The sequence below is a fragment of the Apus apus genome, chromosome 1 (genome assembly GCF_020740795.1).
Source record: "Apus apus isolate bApuApu2 chromosome 1, bApuApu2.pri.cur, whole genome shotgun sequence".
NCBI lineage: Eukaryota > Metazoa > Chordata > Aves > Apodiformes > Apodidae > Apus > Apus apus.
In genome coordinates, this window is record NC_067282.1 from 190,587,850 (window position 1) to 190,605,180 (window position 17,331).

At 40.4% G+C, this 17,331-nt stretch overlaps 1 protein-coding gene across 7 annotated transcripts in view; it reads right to left on the reverse strand.

Annotated features, from left to right (window-relative positions):
• Positions 1-17,064, reverse strand: part of KIF21A (kinesin family member 21A) — a 94,389-nt gene extending 77,325 nt beyond the window's left edge. For 4 of the 7 annotated variants that reach the window (XM_051629945.1, XM_051629937.1, XM_051629964.1 and 1 more), the window contains exon 1: positions 16,797-17,063. In XM_051629945.1, the coding sequence (XP_051485905.1) occupies positions 16,797-16,840 (44 nt within the window). In that variant the 5' untranslated portion in view covers positions 16,841-17,063. Of the gene's footprint in view, positions 1-16,796 lie in introns of all 7 variants that reach the window. The other 3 variants (XM_051629930.1, XM_051629922.1, XM_051629973.1) reach the window with 1 other exon arrangement.
• Between the last annotated feature and the right edge of the window lie 267 nt (positions 17,065-17,331).

Here is a 17,331-nt window from a genome sequence, read left to right on the forward strand (position 1 = left end):
TATCCTTCTCTTCTGCACACAGCTGCTAGCCTGGGCACTGCTCTGCCAGTCTCCCTCAGCTCCTAAACACACAAAGCAGCAACACCTGATCCTGGGATCCCTTCTGTCTGCTGAATGCTTGGCTGCAGCTCCTTGGGGACAGAAAGAAAAGTCTCTCCTGACAAGCTTCTTCAGGGTCAAAACCCATTTCTTTGTTTTGACTGAATTAAATCAGTTCTTCCCAGCACATAATACTTCTGGATCGGGCATTTCCCAGCTGCCCTCATAAATCATCAATGCAAATTGCTTGTTTGTCTGCAGGAAAGTTCATAGTCATCCATGCACCGGAGGTAGAACAGATGCTTTCAAAACAAGTATTCTTACAGAAAATAAGCTGTTTCATGTTGCCTTAGAAATTTAAGCTTATAGTAACTGTTTACAGATCAGGACTACAGTAAAACCAAACAAGATGGCTATGGACCCTGACACAACTTATGACCAAATATCTCAACCCTCTGCACACTTCACACCAGACGGACAAGAGTTCCTTTGGCTTCAATGAGATGTAACATGACAGTACATGAAGGGAAGCATACACAAGGTTTTTAAGGATCAATACCTGAATATAATAAAAAATAAAATAAAAGGAAAACTATGAGTGCATACAAAATAATGCTGTGATGGCACACTGGTAGTGGCTAAAAGCCAGGGAGGCTCTTACACTAAGACTTACATAAAGCTTTCATAAAGAGTCATACATTTATTATAAGCTACAGACAGATTTATCTACATATTAATCCATAACTTTAAAGCTGTTTCAGACTGTTTTCCTCACGAGCACCAAGAAGTCAGAAGACTGGACGTTAATGCAAGCTACAAATCCTGCATTGCAAACTGCTCTGAATCAGGCAGCTGCCTCCCCCACCTATGCACACCCGTGACTTCCACCCCAGGGCTGTGCCAGGCTTCAACCACGGCTTTCACTGTAAGCTTAAAAAAAAACAAAACACCAAAACAACACATCACACAGCAATAGCTTTTCGGCCAACCTTATTTCCACTTAATTTCCTTTAGCCCTGCAAACAACATCTAGGGGATAGGGATAAGAGGCAGAAGGCTGTTTATTCCAGCATATACTAAGGTAACAGATATTTAGAAAGAAAAATTGAGTATTTACACAGATCTTCTTAACCTAACCAGTGTTCTACACAAATTGTCACGAAGTATTAAGCAAGGTCTTAAAAGGGTGTTAGTAAATCAATACTATTTGTTTTTTCTAGCAGGTACACTTAATTTTTCCAAGACAGTCTGCTTTTACAATTTCAGTATCAAAGCTACAGAGAAATCTCTGCAGTGTTTTAAATTTTAATATTTTTGCTAACTCATACTACACAAAATTTTAATTGTATTATTTAACTGAGTTCACCACTGAATCTGAAAAAATGTTAAAGGAACAATGATAGCAATGAAGGCTCTTCAGTCCTTTTTTTTTTCTTTTAAAATAAAATATTGTCAGGGTTTCCCCCCCCTTTTTTTTTTGTTTTAAATAAACATCACGGTTAAGCAGATAGTACCACCTTAAGATCCCCCAGAAAAGTTTGTTTTCTCCCTGGTTTCAACTATAGACTTTGCTTGCCCATGCCTTATCACTTGACTTTTGTTTACACAGAAATACAGAACTCTGTCATCAAATTAAGTGCAAAGGCAATGCAACCCTTATGTAAGCTTCATCCCATGAATAATTAGCAAGGCCCATAGTAAACTACAAATAGCTTATTTCCCAACTATACTTCCCAGAGTTAACTATTTCTAGACCGTTAAACTAGAACCAGTGTCTGAAGAATGGGAACAAGACAACTGAAAATATAAAAGCAAGAGACAGACACAGGACAAGGAGCAGGATTACGTGTAACTAACAAAACAAGAGGATTTTCCTGCCTCCTGAAGCTTGAGGTTAGGACAGGCTGCACTTCACATACAATCATGTTTTTTACTGAACACTTAATTGGATTCTCAATCAAATCCAGTTGACTGATGTCACACAATATGTCAGATAATCTTATCAGTGTCAGAATAGATCAAAAATGTACACAATCTCTTGTGTCTTCTCTATACTACCCAACATCATCCTAACCTTGAGGTATCACAGTGTTCAGTTCAGAGTAACAAGACTTCAGCCCTGCTCCCAAGCAGCCTTTGCAAAGCAGTGCATTTGGGTTTTTGGTCTCTAATCTACAGCAACAATGTCGGCAGAGGGGTCTTGCGAAGGCAACCAAGACCCAGCAGCTGGAAAATAGTACAGAGATGACACTTCACCTAGAACTTTGTCACATCAGAAACTGCTAGTTCCAATATCTCTAGCAATTCTTGCTGGAACCAAGCTTTTTTTCTAAAACAAAAATGAAAATCTGATGTTTTAAGTCCTTTTTCACCTAACTTAGTTATATTTAAATGAGACCAGGACTCAAACAAGTGAGGAAAAACCTGATGAAAAAAAAAGTTTTTCCTTTTTAAAAACCAAAACTCTGCACCCCAAGAGAGGTCCTTGTGTAATCTGTTGTTCTACTGTAACTTTTGGATCAGTCACAGGCACACTGAACTTAATAAGTTCAGTATGTAATTGTACATCATAAGAATGTCCAGAAAGATTTGTGGCTTAGAAGAAAGGAAAAAAGCTCTGGCTGTCCTTCAGCCTTTCAGTTTTCACAATGAATCTGGAAAGTTCCTGGCTCTACACCCTCTTGTCATTCCTACTTCGCTGTGGGGGAAAAAAAGGAGAGTTTTGAAAGTCCATTTCCTTTGGGAGCAAAACTTCTCAGCTATTTCCAAAGTAACAGAAGGTACCCCCTACCTTTGCACTCCAATTGTACCTAGAGCAATATGCAATACGAGTCTCCCCAGCATGTTAAAAACTGAACCAGTACTGAGAAGATAGGGTCATTGATACTCCAGCAACAGCGATGACCCTATAAACAGCAGCAGATGTCCAAGACTTGGCAGCTTAGCCCTGTGCTGAAGACAAAAAAAACCTAAAACAAGTCATACAGAGTATTTAAGGATTGCCACTTCTGTTTAGGGGACACTGGCCACCTCGCTTTCAGGCATTTGCTCACATCAGCACACAGAACTGGGGACACTGGTGTATGGCATCTCCCACTCCAACAGTGGCATATCCAGATAATTCCCAGTACTGTTAAGGGGTCTCTCTGCTGCAGCTGTTAAGTACAGAAATCTCTTTCAGCTATTTCTTCCAGCAGTACTTCATCAGCTATCCACCTAGTATCACTTTACATCAACCAACACCAGTGTTCACACATTCATAAAGTCAAATCTCTGTTTTAGCCTAGCAGTTTTCCTTCTGGCAATTCCCTCATCTGCTTTTAAGATCTCAAGAGATTTAGCTTTTGGCCTCAAAGGGCAAACAGATAAGGGAAATAAACATCAATAACCTAAATTATATATTGCACTTTAAAAGTAAAGTGACTAAGAGGGAAAAGGTCTTGCAATGTGTTTAATGCACTAATATCTAAAATCATGGGTTACAACATAACCTAAAATCATGCCTTAAACTGATTGGTTTTCAATACTTTAATGTCACCCCCAGAGCCATTCAGATAAGTCTGACATTCAGAAGCTGGAAGCAGATCTTGCAGAAATGTGAGAGAAGGAAATGGCGCCAATGCATTATTAGCTAACAAGGAAGGACCAAACCAAAAATCCTGAGCTGTGTACAGAAAACAGCAAGAGTGACTCCAGAAAATCAAGTTCATAAATTTAGTATTTAAACTCAGTTACCATCACTGAAACATTTAATGCAGCAATACACTAAAAATTGTAGCACTGTTGCTATTATTTTGAACAGAAAGTGGGTTAACAGTCAGGATCTTACAGTTTATTTGTTTATTATCAGAATGGAAAAATAACACAATGCCAATTCATGTAACGTCCAAGCAAAGAAGAGGACCTCTCACACACATTGCTGTGCTGGAGTGACCATTCCTCTCTATACCAATTAAGCAGCAAAACAAAAGAGCAATTTTCACCAAAACAGTAGCAGTACATAACAAGTGTTCTGCCCCACTGTGCATTTCTTAAGCAGACATACAGCTTTGCAAAAAAGTCTTATCTTAAGAAGAAAAATTACAGAATACAAAAATGAAGCAGTCAGTGGTCCAGCTAGACTACAATTAGTCAGATTTCCTTGACATAGCTGATACAACTTGGAATTCAGTAGGATTTCCTAGCTGCATTCTGAGAAATTAAAAGCACAGACCTTTAGGAGATGCAGATACGAGCTTCTAAGCTCTTTCCTCAGTCTACCAATACATTCCTCTGTTTTAAACAAATTGAACTTCAACCAGACAGCTCCTACACAGATACTAGGCATGGATCCAGCAATACAAACCAAACAGAATGTTAACTTTGTACAGTGCTCCACAAACATTATATGAGCACACAAACCCAAATAAATAAAATTTAAAATCCATTTTTCATTGACAAGACAAAAACTGATAATGTACAAATTGTAATTTATTTTCTAAGAGTCATAAGAAACAAGAAACTGATGCTTTGGGTTGTATTCATAAGATTATCACATGCTTCATGTCATAAACCACTGACTATTGTGTGCATTTCTCTCTGACTTACAGAAGATACTGCTTGCACAAGCCAGAAGAACTGAAAGAATGAAACATGAGCTGCCACAGGGAGGAACAGGGAAACATTCTAAGAGATAGCTGAGGAGAGCATGAACATCTCAAAAGCAAAGAAACATAAAGCAGTGATGGAAGTGAATTATTCTCATTAGTCAGCTTGGCCAAAAGAATAAGTGAGCTTAAACTGTGGCGGAGGAAATTCAGGCAGAAGGTGTTTGTCATGTATTCCTGCTGGAAAACAAGGAAATCGGATTGTTACCTGTAACTGAATCACATTCCAAATACCTTCACAGCAGCAATATCACATCTGCCATGAAATATTCTCCAAGACAGGTCAAGAAGGGTTGGGTGAGGGGAAGGAATAGACTTTAGAACATAGAAAGCGTGCAAATAAACAAAAGCATTCAGTATTTCATGCTGTGTATGCTTACAGCACCCTAACTCCCAATAACAACCTACCACCAGCATCACTGGATGCGTGTGAATCCCCCAAGAATCTGCTTTATCACATTCAGAACTCATGTGGAAAAGAGGTGGCACCCCTTTGCTGAAGCTGTCCCCCATATGTCACCCTTTCCAACAGATCACAGGCACGAAGCTCTTCAATACCTTCCAGGCTTTTAGGCCTTGCCTGAAGAGACGATTATCAAGATGACAGACTCAAGCTCTTTATCAAGGTTCACATCAGGAGGACAAGAAACAGTGGTCATAACCCAAGAGACTTCCCAACTTCGCATAAGGAAAACTGGGAAGAAACTGGGGAATTGCCATCCTCATAGGCTTTTCCAAGACCTAACTTTATAGAGCCTTAAGCAATCTCACCTGATTTTAGTTTTGACCCTGCTTTGAGTGGGAAGTTGGATCAGATGACCTCCTGGGGTCCCTTCAAACTTGAATTAGTCTAAGCTTAGCCTTCCAAATCTGTAAGGCTTTATTGTTCATGTGGACGCTGTCACACCCCTGTAAACATATTTTGACATCTGAATGGGATCATTCAACCATGCTGAATTCAGGTCCTGGCACTCCAGATGCAGCTTCAAAGAATTACAGATAATTAGGATGGAAAAGAGCTGTAAAGGGCATTGAGTTTCTATTCACTCATTCTACCTTTCTGAACCAAGGTACTATCAACTATTTCCAGAATGTTCCCAGCAGTTATTGAATTGAACTGTTTTTAAAAGCCTTCTATTTGGGCAATTCCATATCTTGGCAGCCAAATCATTAAAGGACATCCATCCTTACAACAGAAAAATATTTTATTCCTGTATTTTACTTTTCTTACTGTAAATTAAGCCTTGTACCCACTTCCCCTGGAACAAGAACAATTTATTCCCTTCTGCTTTGTATTTCAAGATATGTCTCTCAGCAATCTTCATATCTTCCGTTATGGAACTGGTCATGATTTTTAGACAGTCATTTCCCACCTCTTTTCAATTCCCTCAGTTAGTCCCCATTTATCCTGAACTGCAGCACCCACTACACACCAGCAAGAGACATCAGCTGTACTGAACAAAGGGTATGGATTATTTTGCACCTAACACAAAAACTCCAATTTCTATATACCTTTTTCTTTTGCCACAATAAAATATTGCTGTTTCATGCTCAGCTTTTATGCATTATTCATAAACACTTGAATTCTTGCCTACAGTAGCAGCAGACAGTGCACTGGCCTTTTATTTTCAGTTAAGTATCATCCAAGATGTAGGCCAACACCATTTTATTCAGGTTTCCCCTTCCCAAAGAAACATCTCAATATTCAGCAGTCATAGGAGTTAAAAATGAACAGAATGATTGGCCTGGCATGGGCCAGCCCTGCTTTCAGGGTTGCAAGCTCAGAACAAAGCACTCTAATTTGAAGCTCTCACAGTGTTGGGCGTACCAAGGCTTTACTTGTTGACTTTTAGAGAACAATGAGAAGTCCATCTGTTCCTCAAAAGCTTTGCTGACCATGTTAATGAAATGTATCTACAACTACACTTTAAAATGCAGAGCCAACACAGGGGGATGGTCAACCCATGTAGATTACTTTGGGGCCTGTGTGGGGAAGAAAAAAAACAAAACTCAAAAGACAGTCACAAAACAAAACAAACACCAAACAAAACCTTAAAGTCTGAAGTTTTGGGGTATACAGAAAGAAAAAAAAAAAAAGGGCATTTAATTATACTGATGTTTGTCAAATAGTTTACATGTCAATACTAGTTCAGCCCTACTTAGCACTATTTTTAAAGCTCACTGAACACCAACACACTTTTGCTGAACTCAGAATTCTACTGGTGAAGATAAAAACGGCAATTTTGTTGTTCCTGACTGGTGGGCTGATTAGATTAGACAGAAGTGTAAAACACAGACTGAACAGGTGGCCTTCTCTCTGACTTCCTACCTCTTCAGACACTGTTACAAGCAGAATCCTTCTCTTTTCTACCATGTGTAGAAAACATATATATTCAGCTATTTACTCTCTCTTAACCCAACATGAAAAATATTTTCTCCAGTCTTTAATGTATTTCAAAGTTTTTTCATAAAACAAATTAACCTTTCCCAAATATTCCAGTTATTTACATACATTATATAATTTTAACTAGAAAAACAAAATACAAGAGATAATTAGATGGCGTGAATATCTCTAGTCTGCAAAGTAATGTGTATAGACAGGACTTCTCAGGCATTCAAACGAATCACATTACAGAGCCAGAGTCTAAAAATAATTATTTCATATGTACTTAAAATTAAATATCAGACTTCAGAAGAATTGCATTTGAGAGCAGGGAGTGAAATAAACCTTACCTGGACAACTTTTGTACATTGACAACTTAAGCAATGTATGTTTTGTTTAGCAGGTAAAAAAAATGAGTAGCCAGCTATTTCCTACAGATCAAAGTGTCTGGTACAGCCATTTTTTTTATTATTTTTGTTTTCTCTTCACACAGAAACACGTGGCAGGGGGAAGGGAGAAAAAGCACCATATACATGTTTTAGCAAAACAGAGCTCATAATTGTACACTTTTCATAGAAGGTAATGACTAACTCGTGTTTTAGTAGCAGTTGCTTTTCTCATGATACTACATCATGAATTATTTATGTCACATCACAAGTGTTAGCTACATCTTTAGCCCAAGAAGCTTATGACATAATTCTGAGATGAAAACACATGAAGTGCCAGTGGAGTCCACGGAAAAATGCAAAAGCAATATTTAAAAAAGAGACTCACTAACTACACTCACAGCCCTCTCATATCCTCATAAGGGTGGAGATGGGGACATAAGGATTCTGCTCTAGGACAGAATTAAACACAAACTAAGACAGAGGCACTACTGCTGTTGGCAAATATATTTAAACAATGCTACTGGATGAAAAGATTAGCAACTCTAAGATCTTGGGATAAGGAGCTACTCAGAGTAATACAAGGGTCTCATCTCTCAATTAGTCCCATGCTAAAGGTAAGAAATGTCCAACAAAATTAATACTTTGTTTTAAAAAACAAAGTTATTAGATAAGTATATTCTTAATTTTCAATATTTTTAATAAAAGTTACATAAAGTGACACCTTAAGTCAGTCTATCTTCCAATCACTTTATTCCAAAAAAGTGCCATTTCACAGGCAGCATGGTACAAAATGCTTCAAAGAAAGGGGCTTATCCGAGTTCCTATATTCTATACAATTCTAAGGATTATACTGTACAGGGGACATTTCTTAGCAAGCTTGCTAGTGATTACATAATTATTCAAGATGATATTTCATTATTTGCAATACATTTCTAGGGGAAACTCTCTTACATTTTAAACTATTACTGACTACTTTTAATCAACACTGCTAAAAAGTTACATGCTTCAGTAGTCTCTTGACTGACGGTAATGCTCCAGAGCTACACAGCTGTTCAGCTTAAGATGCCCCCTTAACTTTGCTTTAGCAGTATTAAGCTAAAACAACTAACATGGTTAGAAACAGGATGGAAAAAATAGTTCACGAAAATAATGAAAAAATAGACAGGCTTAAACAAAGACAATAACCAAGTCAGTGGAGCATTGACACAAGATATGGAAGACGTTTGTTCACAGAATCACAGAATGGAAAGGGTTGGAAGGGACTCGAAAGATCATCTAGTCCAACCCCCCTGCCAGAGCAGGGTCACCCAGAACACATCACACAGGAACGCATCCAGGCGGGTTTTGAATGTCTCCAGGAAAGGAGACTCCACAACCTCTCTGGGCAGCCTGTTCCAGTGCTCTATCACTCTCACAGTAAAGAAGTTTTTTCTGATGTTTATGTGGAACCTCCTACGTCCCCATTTGCACCCACTGCCCCTTGTCCTATCACTGGACATCACTGAAAAAAGCCTGACTGTCCTCCTGACACTTGCCCTTAGCGTATTTGTAAACATTGATGAGGTCACCCCTCAGTCTCCTCTTCTCCAAGCTAGAGACCCAGCTCCCTCAGCCTTTCCTCATAAGGGAGATGTTTCACTCCATCATTTTTGTGGCTCTGTGCTGGACTCTTTCAAGTTCAAGGACTCTGTCCTTCTTGAACTGAGTGGCCCAGAACTGAATACAATATTCCAGATGCAGCCTCAACAAGGCAGAATAGAGGGGGAGAACCTCTCTTGACCTACCAACCACACCCTTTCCAATGCACCCCAGATGCCATTGGCCTTCTTGGCTACAAGGGCACATTGCTGGCTCATGGTCATCCTCCTGTCCACCAGGACCCCCAGGTCCCTTTCTCCTACACTGCTCTCCAGCAGGTCAGCCCCCAAGCAAGACCCCAAGCAGATAATGAGAGAAGGCTGTTTGATCAAACTGTTCCATTATTGTTTCTGTCCTGGTTTCTTTTGATAATGCGTCAGACTTGGAGATGTCTCATGAAAAAGAAATATTTTCTCTCCAGTCCTATTAGCCTTGCATGTGTTCAGCTGTGGTAGTTGAACCATCAGGCTATCACATGCTACAGTCCTTTAACTCTTACTCACCTTGAAAATCATGTTTTATTCGTGTTTTAAAAGGAGCAATTATATTGAACATAAATGAAAGAGGGAAAGTGTTCTTTAAAGCTACAGTATACAAAAGAAAGCATTTCAAGAAACCCGGACAGTATGGAAAAACTCCACTGAATCGAAAATGTCCTGCAAAGAGTTAGGCACTTGCTAACCAACTGAACTATACAGAGTTCCTGTAACAGCATGAATGTAAGAACCACCAGTGAAACACCAAATACTACCTTGACAACAAATCATTTAATCCATTTTTAAGTCTAACAATGGAAATGCACTATTCAACTTGAATGCATATAAATTGTTGTGTATAGAAGAACAATAATATCATGATCATTTACTAAGGTTTTGTTGCTCTCAGTTTTCTGTGTTCAAAATCAACAGTAAACAAGCTGAAAGGATATGTCATTCATTTTTGTTAGGAAAACCTAAAGATGCTAAAAGTGCGCTATGTCCCAAATAGCAGGCCTTGCAATTTGTCAGCTGATTTTAAAAAAATAAAAATAAATAAAATTCTTTTTAAAAAAATTAATTATTCCAGCAGTGGTCAATTTTACCAAATCTATTGAAGATACTAACAAAAATAAAGGACCAGGTGGTACCCTCTCTTCACTCCTTATTTCCATACAGAGTCTACCCAGGAAATATTTTATGCTAATCAATGTTAGCTCTGAATCAGCAGTTTTCCACATTTTAAAACACCAATTGAACAGACTTTCTCTACACATCAAACTCAGTGTTGCAGATCTTAAAATCCTTTCACCATTCTCTGTTTGCATCTTGTTGCTATGCTAAACACATCGGGCAAGAATATGTTTGTAAAATAAGGCTGCATTTCTTCCCTTAGTTTCAGTGGAGCAGACACACTTATTCTAGAAAAGCTTCACCAGGAAAAGGTGGGAATAAACACGGAGAACTACCAAAAAAGCAGGAAGGATGGGAAGAAAATGAGTAAAGACTTAAAAGAATTTTAGAGAAGACAAAGAACAAGAAAAAGGCACATCTTGTGTAGTCACTCTTGCTGAACTCGTTCAGATCTGGTTTGATTTCTAATGGAACTTTGTTGTTCACCAGTTCAAATTGTACTTTTAACTTCTTGCAAACATTTACATTAGCATAACAAAAATTTCTCAGCTTCAGCAGCCACAGATACAGCAAGATACTGAATATATTCCTTTAATGGAAAAAATGCACATAAAATGGCTTTATTTCCCCAGCAGTAATCAGGCAACAGAATATAAAAGCAAGAATTCCAGCAGCCATCTCTGAGTGGGCAGCAAAGGCAATCTATAAAACAGTTAAAGCAAATAAAGGGAAAGCAGAGGGAGGGAGCAAGATTCCCTTGATCCCAAGCACAAGGGTCATACAACTACTATAGAAGAATTTACAGAAGTCGCACAGTAAAACTGAAAATGTCATGCCTTGGGTTCAATAACAAAGGAATGCCCAGGCCAACAGTATAAATCCTAACTCTTCATAAAGCATAAGTAGTAAAGAAAACATTAATTGGAAAGTGGTGGTTAACTCAACAAATTTTAAAAGCAAAGGAAACTCCTAAGTCTTCTACAAACTTTGAGAAATGGCAAGTTAAAAATATAACTAATCCACAAGCATGGACATACAACTCATTGCTTTTTCTAATTCCTAAATTCAAGACATATCCATCTTTTGGATAGAAAAACAGGACATGAAAGAAAAGTTCGACTAGGATTTTTTTCCCTTCCATCAAAGAATGAGTTCGTGTTTACATCACACAAGTGGTGGAAAAGGAAGTTTATTTCCTAGAAAGCAAGATCACAGATTTCAGTCTGCCCCAAGCAATATCAGTTACAGATGAACAAGTTAGAGATGATGAAACCAGAATTAATTCAGCAGCAGATGGTGTAGTGTATTTTTTTTTCAGCCAAAATGCAAAACATATGGATGGGGTAGAGTAAAGTTTCAGTGAAGGACAAGGGAATGTTTGTTTAAGTCGGGGAGCAAAGAGAAACATCAAAACTAGCCAAAGATATGCAACATGAGCTTTCCAAAAACAAGACACCTTTTGTAGCTTTCCACTAACAGACTCTCTCTCCTAAAGAGGTATTTCCCAACACCTGGTAAGTACCAACAAAATTGTACTATGTAATACTGTTGAACTATTTTTTTTGTCTTTGATGGGCATAATCGCATACTGATAAGAGTGCTGAACTTCATTAGGGATTACTCTGACACATTTTAAAAAAATAATAATAATAATAATGCTCCACAACTTTCACAGCTTCACATGATTACAGATGGGTAATAACCATTGCCTAATAAAAGAAAAAGTGGGTCAATGTAAGGAACCAATGGACAGAACTATAATCTATTGCTGTTGCTCATCTAGTTACAGAGTGATTTATGAGAATGCTTAGCACTATATGGGAAGTGTGAAATGAGTATCTTTGCCCTCCAGAGCTTATGATATATAGCACAGCATTCATCTGACATTTCAAGGTCTATCATGGTAGGAAGCTTAAACACAGCTCTAAGTGTTTGCAGAACAGCAGTGCAAGAAAGATCAATTTCAACAGCAATCAAAGTGCTTCAAAGCACACCTATATAAAAAAAAAGACAAGTTCCTTCTGCTCAGCTGCTTCTTTCCTAGTGTATTTAACAGTAGCTGGATCTAGCACAGAGAAGAACTTCAGTGTAAAAGGTATTATGAAAAAGTGCTGAAAAAGGAGAATGTAACGGATGAAAAGGGAGAGGGAGACGTGACAACAACAAACAGCAGATTCTGTATGGGGAGAAAAAAAACAGAAACTAGCAAAGGAGAAAAAAATGTGGAAGAGTTACAACTGCTCACATAGTTCAAGAACTGGGGGTATGAAACGAAGAAACCCGGTGTTCCCATAACAAACCTGTGCAGTGGAAGGCTAAGGTTACAAGGGATGAACATGTCCCATTTGTCTTATTAAAAGCTAACACTGTATCCTGATTTCATGCCACAAGCAGCTTGATTGCAAAAATCTCTGCTCCTAAATTGAATTAGCAATCAATACATTCTAGAGTAATTCATCTCCCTTTTGGAATACTAGGAACAGAAATCGAATGGATTTAATTCATCAGCTACACTTATTACTCCCAGTGTTACTGGAGTAGTTCCCCAGCAGATTGATTGCATTTTGCACACATAATTTCCATACTTGGCAAATGTCAACATTTCATCTTTGTGAAGCAGTGTCACAAGGTATTGCAGACACCCGGGATGACTATGAGAAGGAAACTTTTTAGATCATTCAGGGAAGAGCTGGATGGCAGGATCCCATGGCCTCTCCACACATGTGAGAAGGAAGGTAGCAACATTGTCCTCTGCTTGAAGGATGAAACACAGACCAGACATCAATCACAGCAGATGAGCAGTAGTAGTAGTGAGGTATTCTTGACAAAGTAGGGAAGAAGGCACATATAGACAAACACACTGAGAAAGATGAAAAATTAAACTTTCACAGCTATTCATCTTTTCACATTGTTCTTCATTATTTCTTCTTCTGTTTTCATACAGCATTTTAAAATGCAGCATTACTAATCAACACTGAAGCTTATCAGCTATATGTCTGGGGCCTTCACTGACTCAGAATGAATCAAGGCCATCTTCTTCCTTTGGAGGACTAGAAGATAGATGTTTACTTCAACATTCTACATTGTTATGTCTTCTCCATAACAGACATCTTTCCATGCTTTATCAGATAGTAGTCCTCCATGCAAGTCTTCTGGTGAGCACTATCCAAACATTATTATCCAAACTCTCCAAGAGTACCCTTGCTTAGCATGTATTTGGACATGCAAAGCCCAAACTCCAACTTTCTTGTCTTCTTAGATCATCACTGCTAGAACATCCTAACCCTACTGCTCCAAGGCATATGGAGTGAGGACTGGCACTAACTGTTACCTCTCCTTTTGGGAGTTGTTTCAACTCCTACAACACAGCTCAGATCTGCTTGGTAAAAGTAAGCATAACTCTGACCTAATGGGTATAGGCACTGACCCAGTGACCCCATCCAGTCCCTGGATAGCTCATGCAATGACTTCCTAATACACAATACTGACATAGACCACTAGCTGCTGAAGATCTCAACCTTAGGTGAGAACTTAATCTACTCATGCCCCCTCCCTGGAGGTGTTCAAGGCCAGGTTGGACAGGGCTTTGTGCAACCTGGGCTAGTGATGGTGTCCCTGCCCTTGCAGGGGGTTTAGAACTAGATCATCTTTAAGGCCCCTCCCAACCCAAACCATTCTATGATTCTATACTAAACATGCTGAAAGCCTACACACTCTGATTTGCCTGTGGACATCACTGAAGGGGCAAGACACATGAGAATTAGGAAATACAATCTACATCTTTTTGTGGACTTGGTTTGAGAGACAGTCGCCCATGAACCTTATACCATTTCATAGCTCTCTTTCGTCAAAAGTTTGTTTTCTAATGTCAAAAAGACATTAACAAAAGCAAGACAGTTATTTCAGATTTACAAGGATAGCTTTTCACATTTAAAAGAAAAAAACAGCTATCTGATTAGGTAACCATCACGGGGACTCCAATTTTATCTGAAAACAGACACTACAGAGTCACCCAGAGAGCAAAACTCTTTGTTGAAGCTGCTCACCATCACCAAAATTGTAAATCCAGAAGTCTTTCATTGGTGGATGACAGCAGAGAAACAATTTTTGTTTTCTTAATTGAGGAATTTAACATATTGGATTATCTGCCAACCCATTTTCAGCTTACATGCTCCACTAAACTGGAGGATGTCTCTCATTATTCACAAGCTCATTATTACAGTGAAAAAAATGTGGAGCAATTAGCATACAAGTTAAAGATAGTTTAAAGGTGGTGCTAATTGTAAAGAACAAAGTATTTTTTAATCCTGTTGTATACAATTAAGTGAGATAAACAGGTTCTGGGGAAAAAAATCTGCTAAACAATTTCAGTGATGTCTCTTCTATAACCTACATTTTAAAGTTCAAGTGAATCCAGCTCTGCAGTAAGTTCAGTACAATAGGCCTCTGCAGCATCTTACTTCAGTTACTACCAGAGGGTTTGCACATGAAAGGGTGGCCATGCCGCAGAGCAAGTTTTGTTCAAGAAACACCCATATAAAAACAACTACTAATTTATTGCAACAGTGGAGATAATCATTGAACTAAGCTCAAGTTCCCAAAAAGAAGGGAAGAACAAAACCAACAAGGAAACAGAATGCAACATGCATCATGCACGGTACAGCATGGTGCTGATACACCACGACTTGCAAGACCAGTTGAATTATAGGACTGTGCAAAGTACCCAACCAGAAATAATAAAAACCCATCTACAAAGAGCTACTAATGAAGAAAAAAAAAAGTGTGCGTGCTTTTCTTCATGACTGCTAAGCAGAGAGGAAAAAATCTTGTACGTGAATAGTTAATGTGCCAAAAGGAAGAAAGCAGACAGAAGATGCAATTCTTCATTACCAGTGAACTACACTCAGACATAAGACATTAGTCAGACAATTGTACTAAAATATGCCTTGTGACATTAGGAATTTGATTTCAAGGTCTACAGCTGGGTGATTTTAATTCACATTGACAAATTCTTAGCCATATACTATTTCTAATCTATTTACCACACACCTACAACTATAAACATATGTGCACCAGTAGATTTTCTATAATTCCTAGCTGCAACAAACCTCTGTTTTTGCAAATTAACTTCTACATCACTATTTTTCTTGGCTCAGAACATATTTTCTTCAAATGACAGAGCAGTCTGTAAACCTGTAACACGCCCTGTTTTTAGGATCACACCTAACTCATATTTTCCTTTTTAAAAGTACAGCCAGTTATGCTTTGGAATAATACCTCCCTGTACTTATGTGAAAAATGCTTCAATAGATGAAAACACTCACAAAAGCATCTCTCCCCATAGGAAATGCTACTGCATTTGGCAAGCAGACTTTAATGAACAACTGCAGCACACACCCCATGTTATCATACAGGGGCGGTGTTTTTGTTTACTGAGAAGGTTATTGAACCGTTCCCCCTACACGCACGCACCAACATCACGCAGTAACATCGCTTATTCCTACGCCCTCCGCAGAAAAAAGAATCCACCCGCTTTGTCTTCCCGTACAAATCTTGAATTCTCTACAGAAGGCGAGATGTCTGTAGTGGTTCCAAGGATCCACTGTTAGAAACAGACCTTCCCCTAACTTCTGATTTCTTGTGCCATAACACTCGAGTGTGTCAGCATAAATATATAGGGACTTCTTCGAGGGAAAGAAATAAATCATCATTCAGTGTCACAATTAAAAACCAAGCATTGCTATACATATATAGACGTACATACACACACGGATATATAAATATTTCTCCTCACGTTTGAATAATGTAAAGATGGCTTGAAAATTAAAGCATCCGTGGGCTAATCTGGAAGCTCTTCAAACAATAAAATAGTGTCTTCATATAGAAAACCGAGAAGTGCCAAGAGTTCACTGATGAACAACAGATTTTTATCTCTGATAAAAGAGTAATTTGAATTAGCTGATGCTTCAAAATTATTTAAGTTCCACTCCCATTACAACTTATGCATACACCTATTCTCATCTCCTGTGAGCAGCCCCATGGAAGCCCATCTCTCCCGCTAAGTGAGGTCAGACAGCCTCGTGGGATAAAAGCCTTTATCCTTCTAAAAATATCGGTCGGCCAAGATCCACTCTCGCAAAGCTCCGTGATGCAAACAGCATCGCTACAGTCCGGGGGCCGCTTCACTTCCATGAGTAAGCACTTGCAGCCCAGGGCTGTAGTTAGCTGGGAGTATTTTTAGGGTCACTGGTGAAAACTAGAGAGAAATGACTGAGAAAGACCTTAGAATGAGAGGGGGTTTTTTTCTCTCATTTGGCTATTTTCGACTGCTGCAAGGAAAAAAAAAAAGAGGCTCAGCAGCAGCCGAGGTGACACACTCTTCCTGCAGGCAAGATGTCCCTCGCTGCTGTCCCCGCACGGCGATGCCGCTTCCGCCGGGCGGGCAGCCCGCAGCCCCGCAGCCCCGCGCACCGCACCGCCCGCAGCCCCGCACCGCCCGCAGCCCCGCAGCCCCGCACCGCCCGCGCCGCGGGATGACTCAGGCCGGCCGCGGTCACCCGTGCCGCGGGGAGCGCTCCCCGGCCCCGCTTACCTGACCGCCACCCGCACCGAGCTCTCGTCCTGGCCGGCCGACATGGTGCCGGGGGCAGCCGAGGGGCGGCCGCGAGCCTCGCCGGGAACCGAGCGCGCTGCCAGGCCCTCCCGCTGGGGAGGAGGTGGGGGCACTGCCGGGGCTACCCCCTCACCTCCTCCTCCTGCTCCGCCACCTCCTCTCTCCAGCCATTTTAGGTGCCTGAATGAATAGGTACGAGCCCCGGCAGCGCAGGGCGGTTCGCGCCGCTCCTCCTCCCGCCCCGCTCCGGCCCTTCCAGTCCCTGCGCGGGGAGCGCTGTCAGTCAGCCCGCCGGCGGGCAGAGGGACGGGCCGCGGGCACCGGCCCCCGCCCCTCCAGGCTGCGGCCCCCGCCCCGGCTCCAGCCGCACTGCGTCACAGCCCCGCCCCGGGCAACGGCCGCGGGCACGGCGGGGGGGCTGGGCGGCCGCCGCCAGCGCGGGCACGGGGCCGGCACACACAGGGGTCTGCACACACCGGTCTGCACACGGGGGTCTGCACGCACCGGTCTGCAC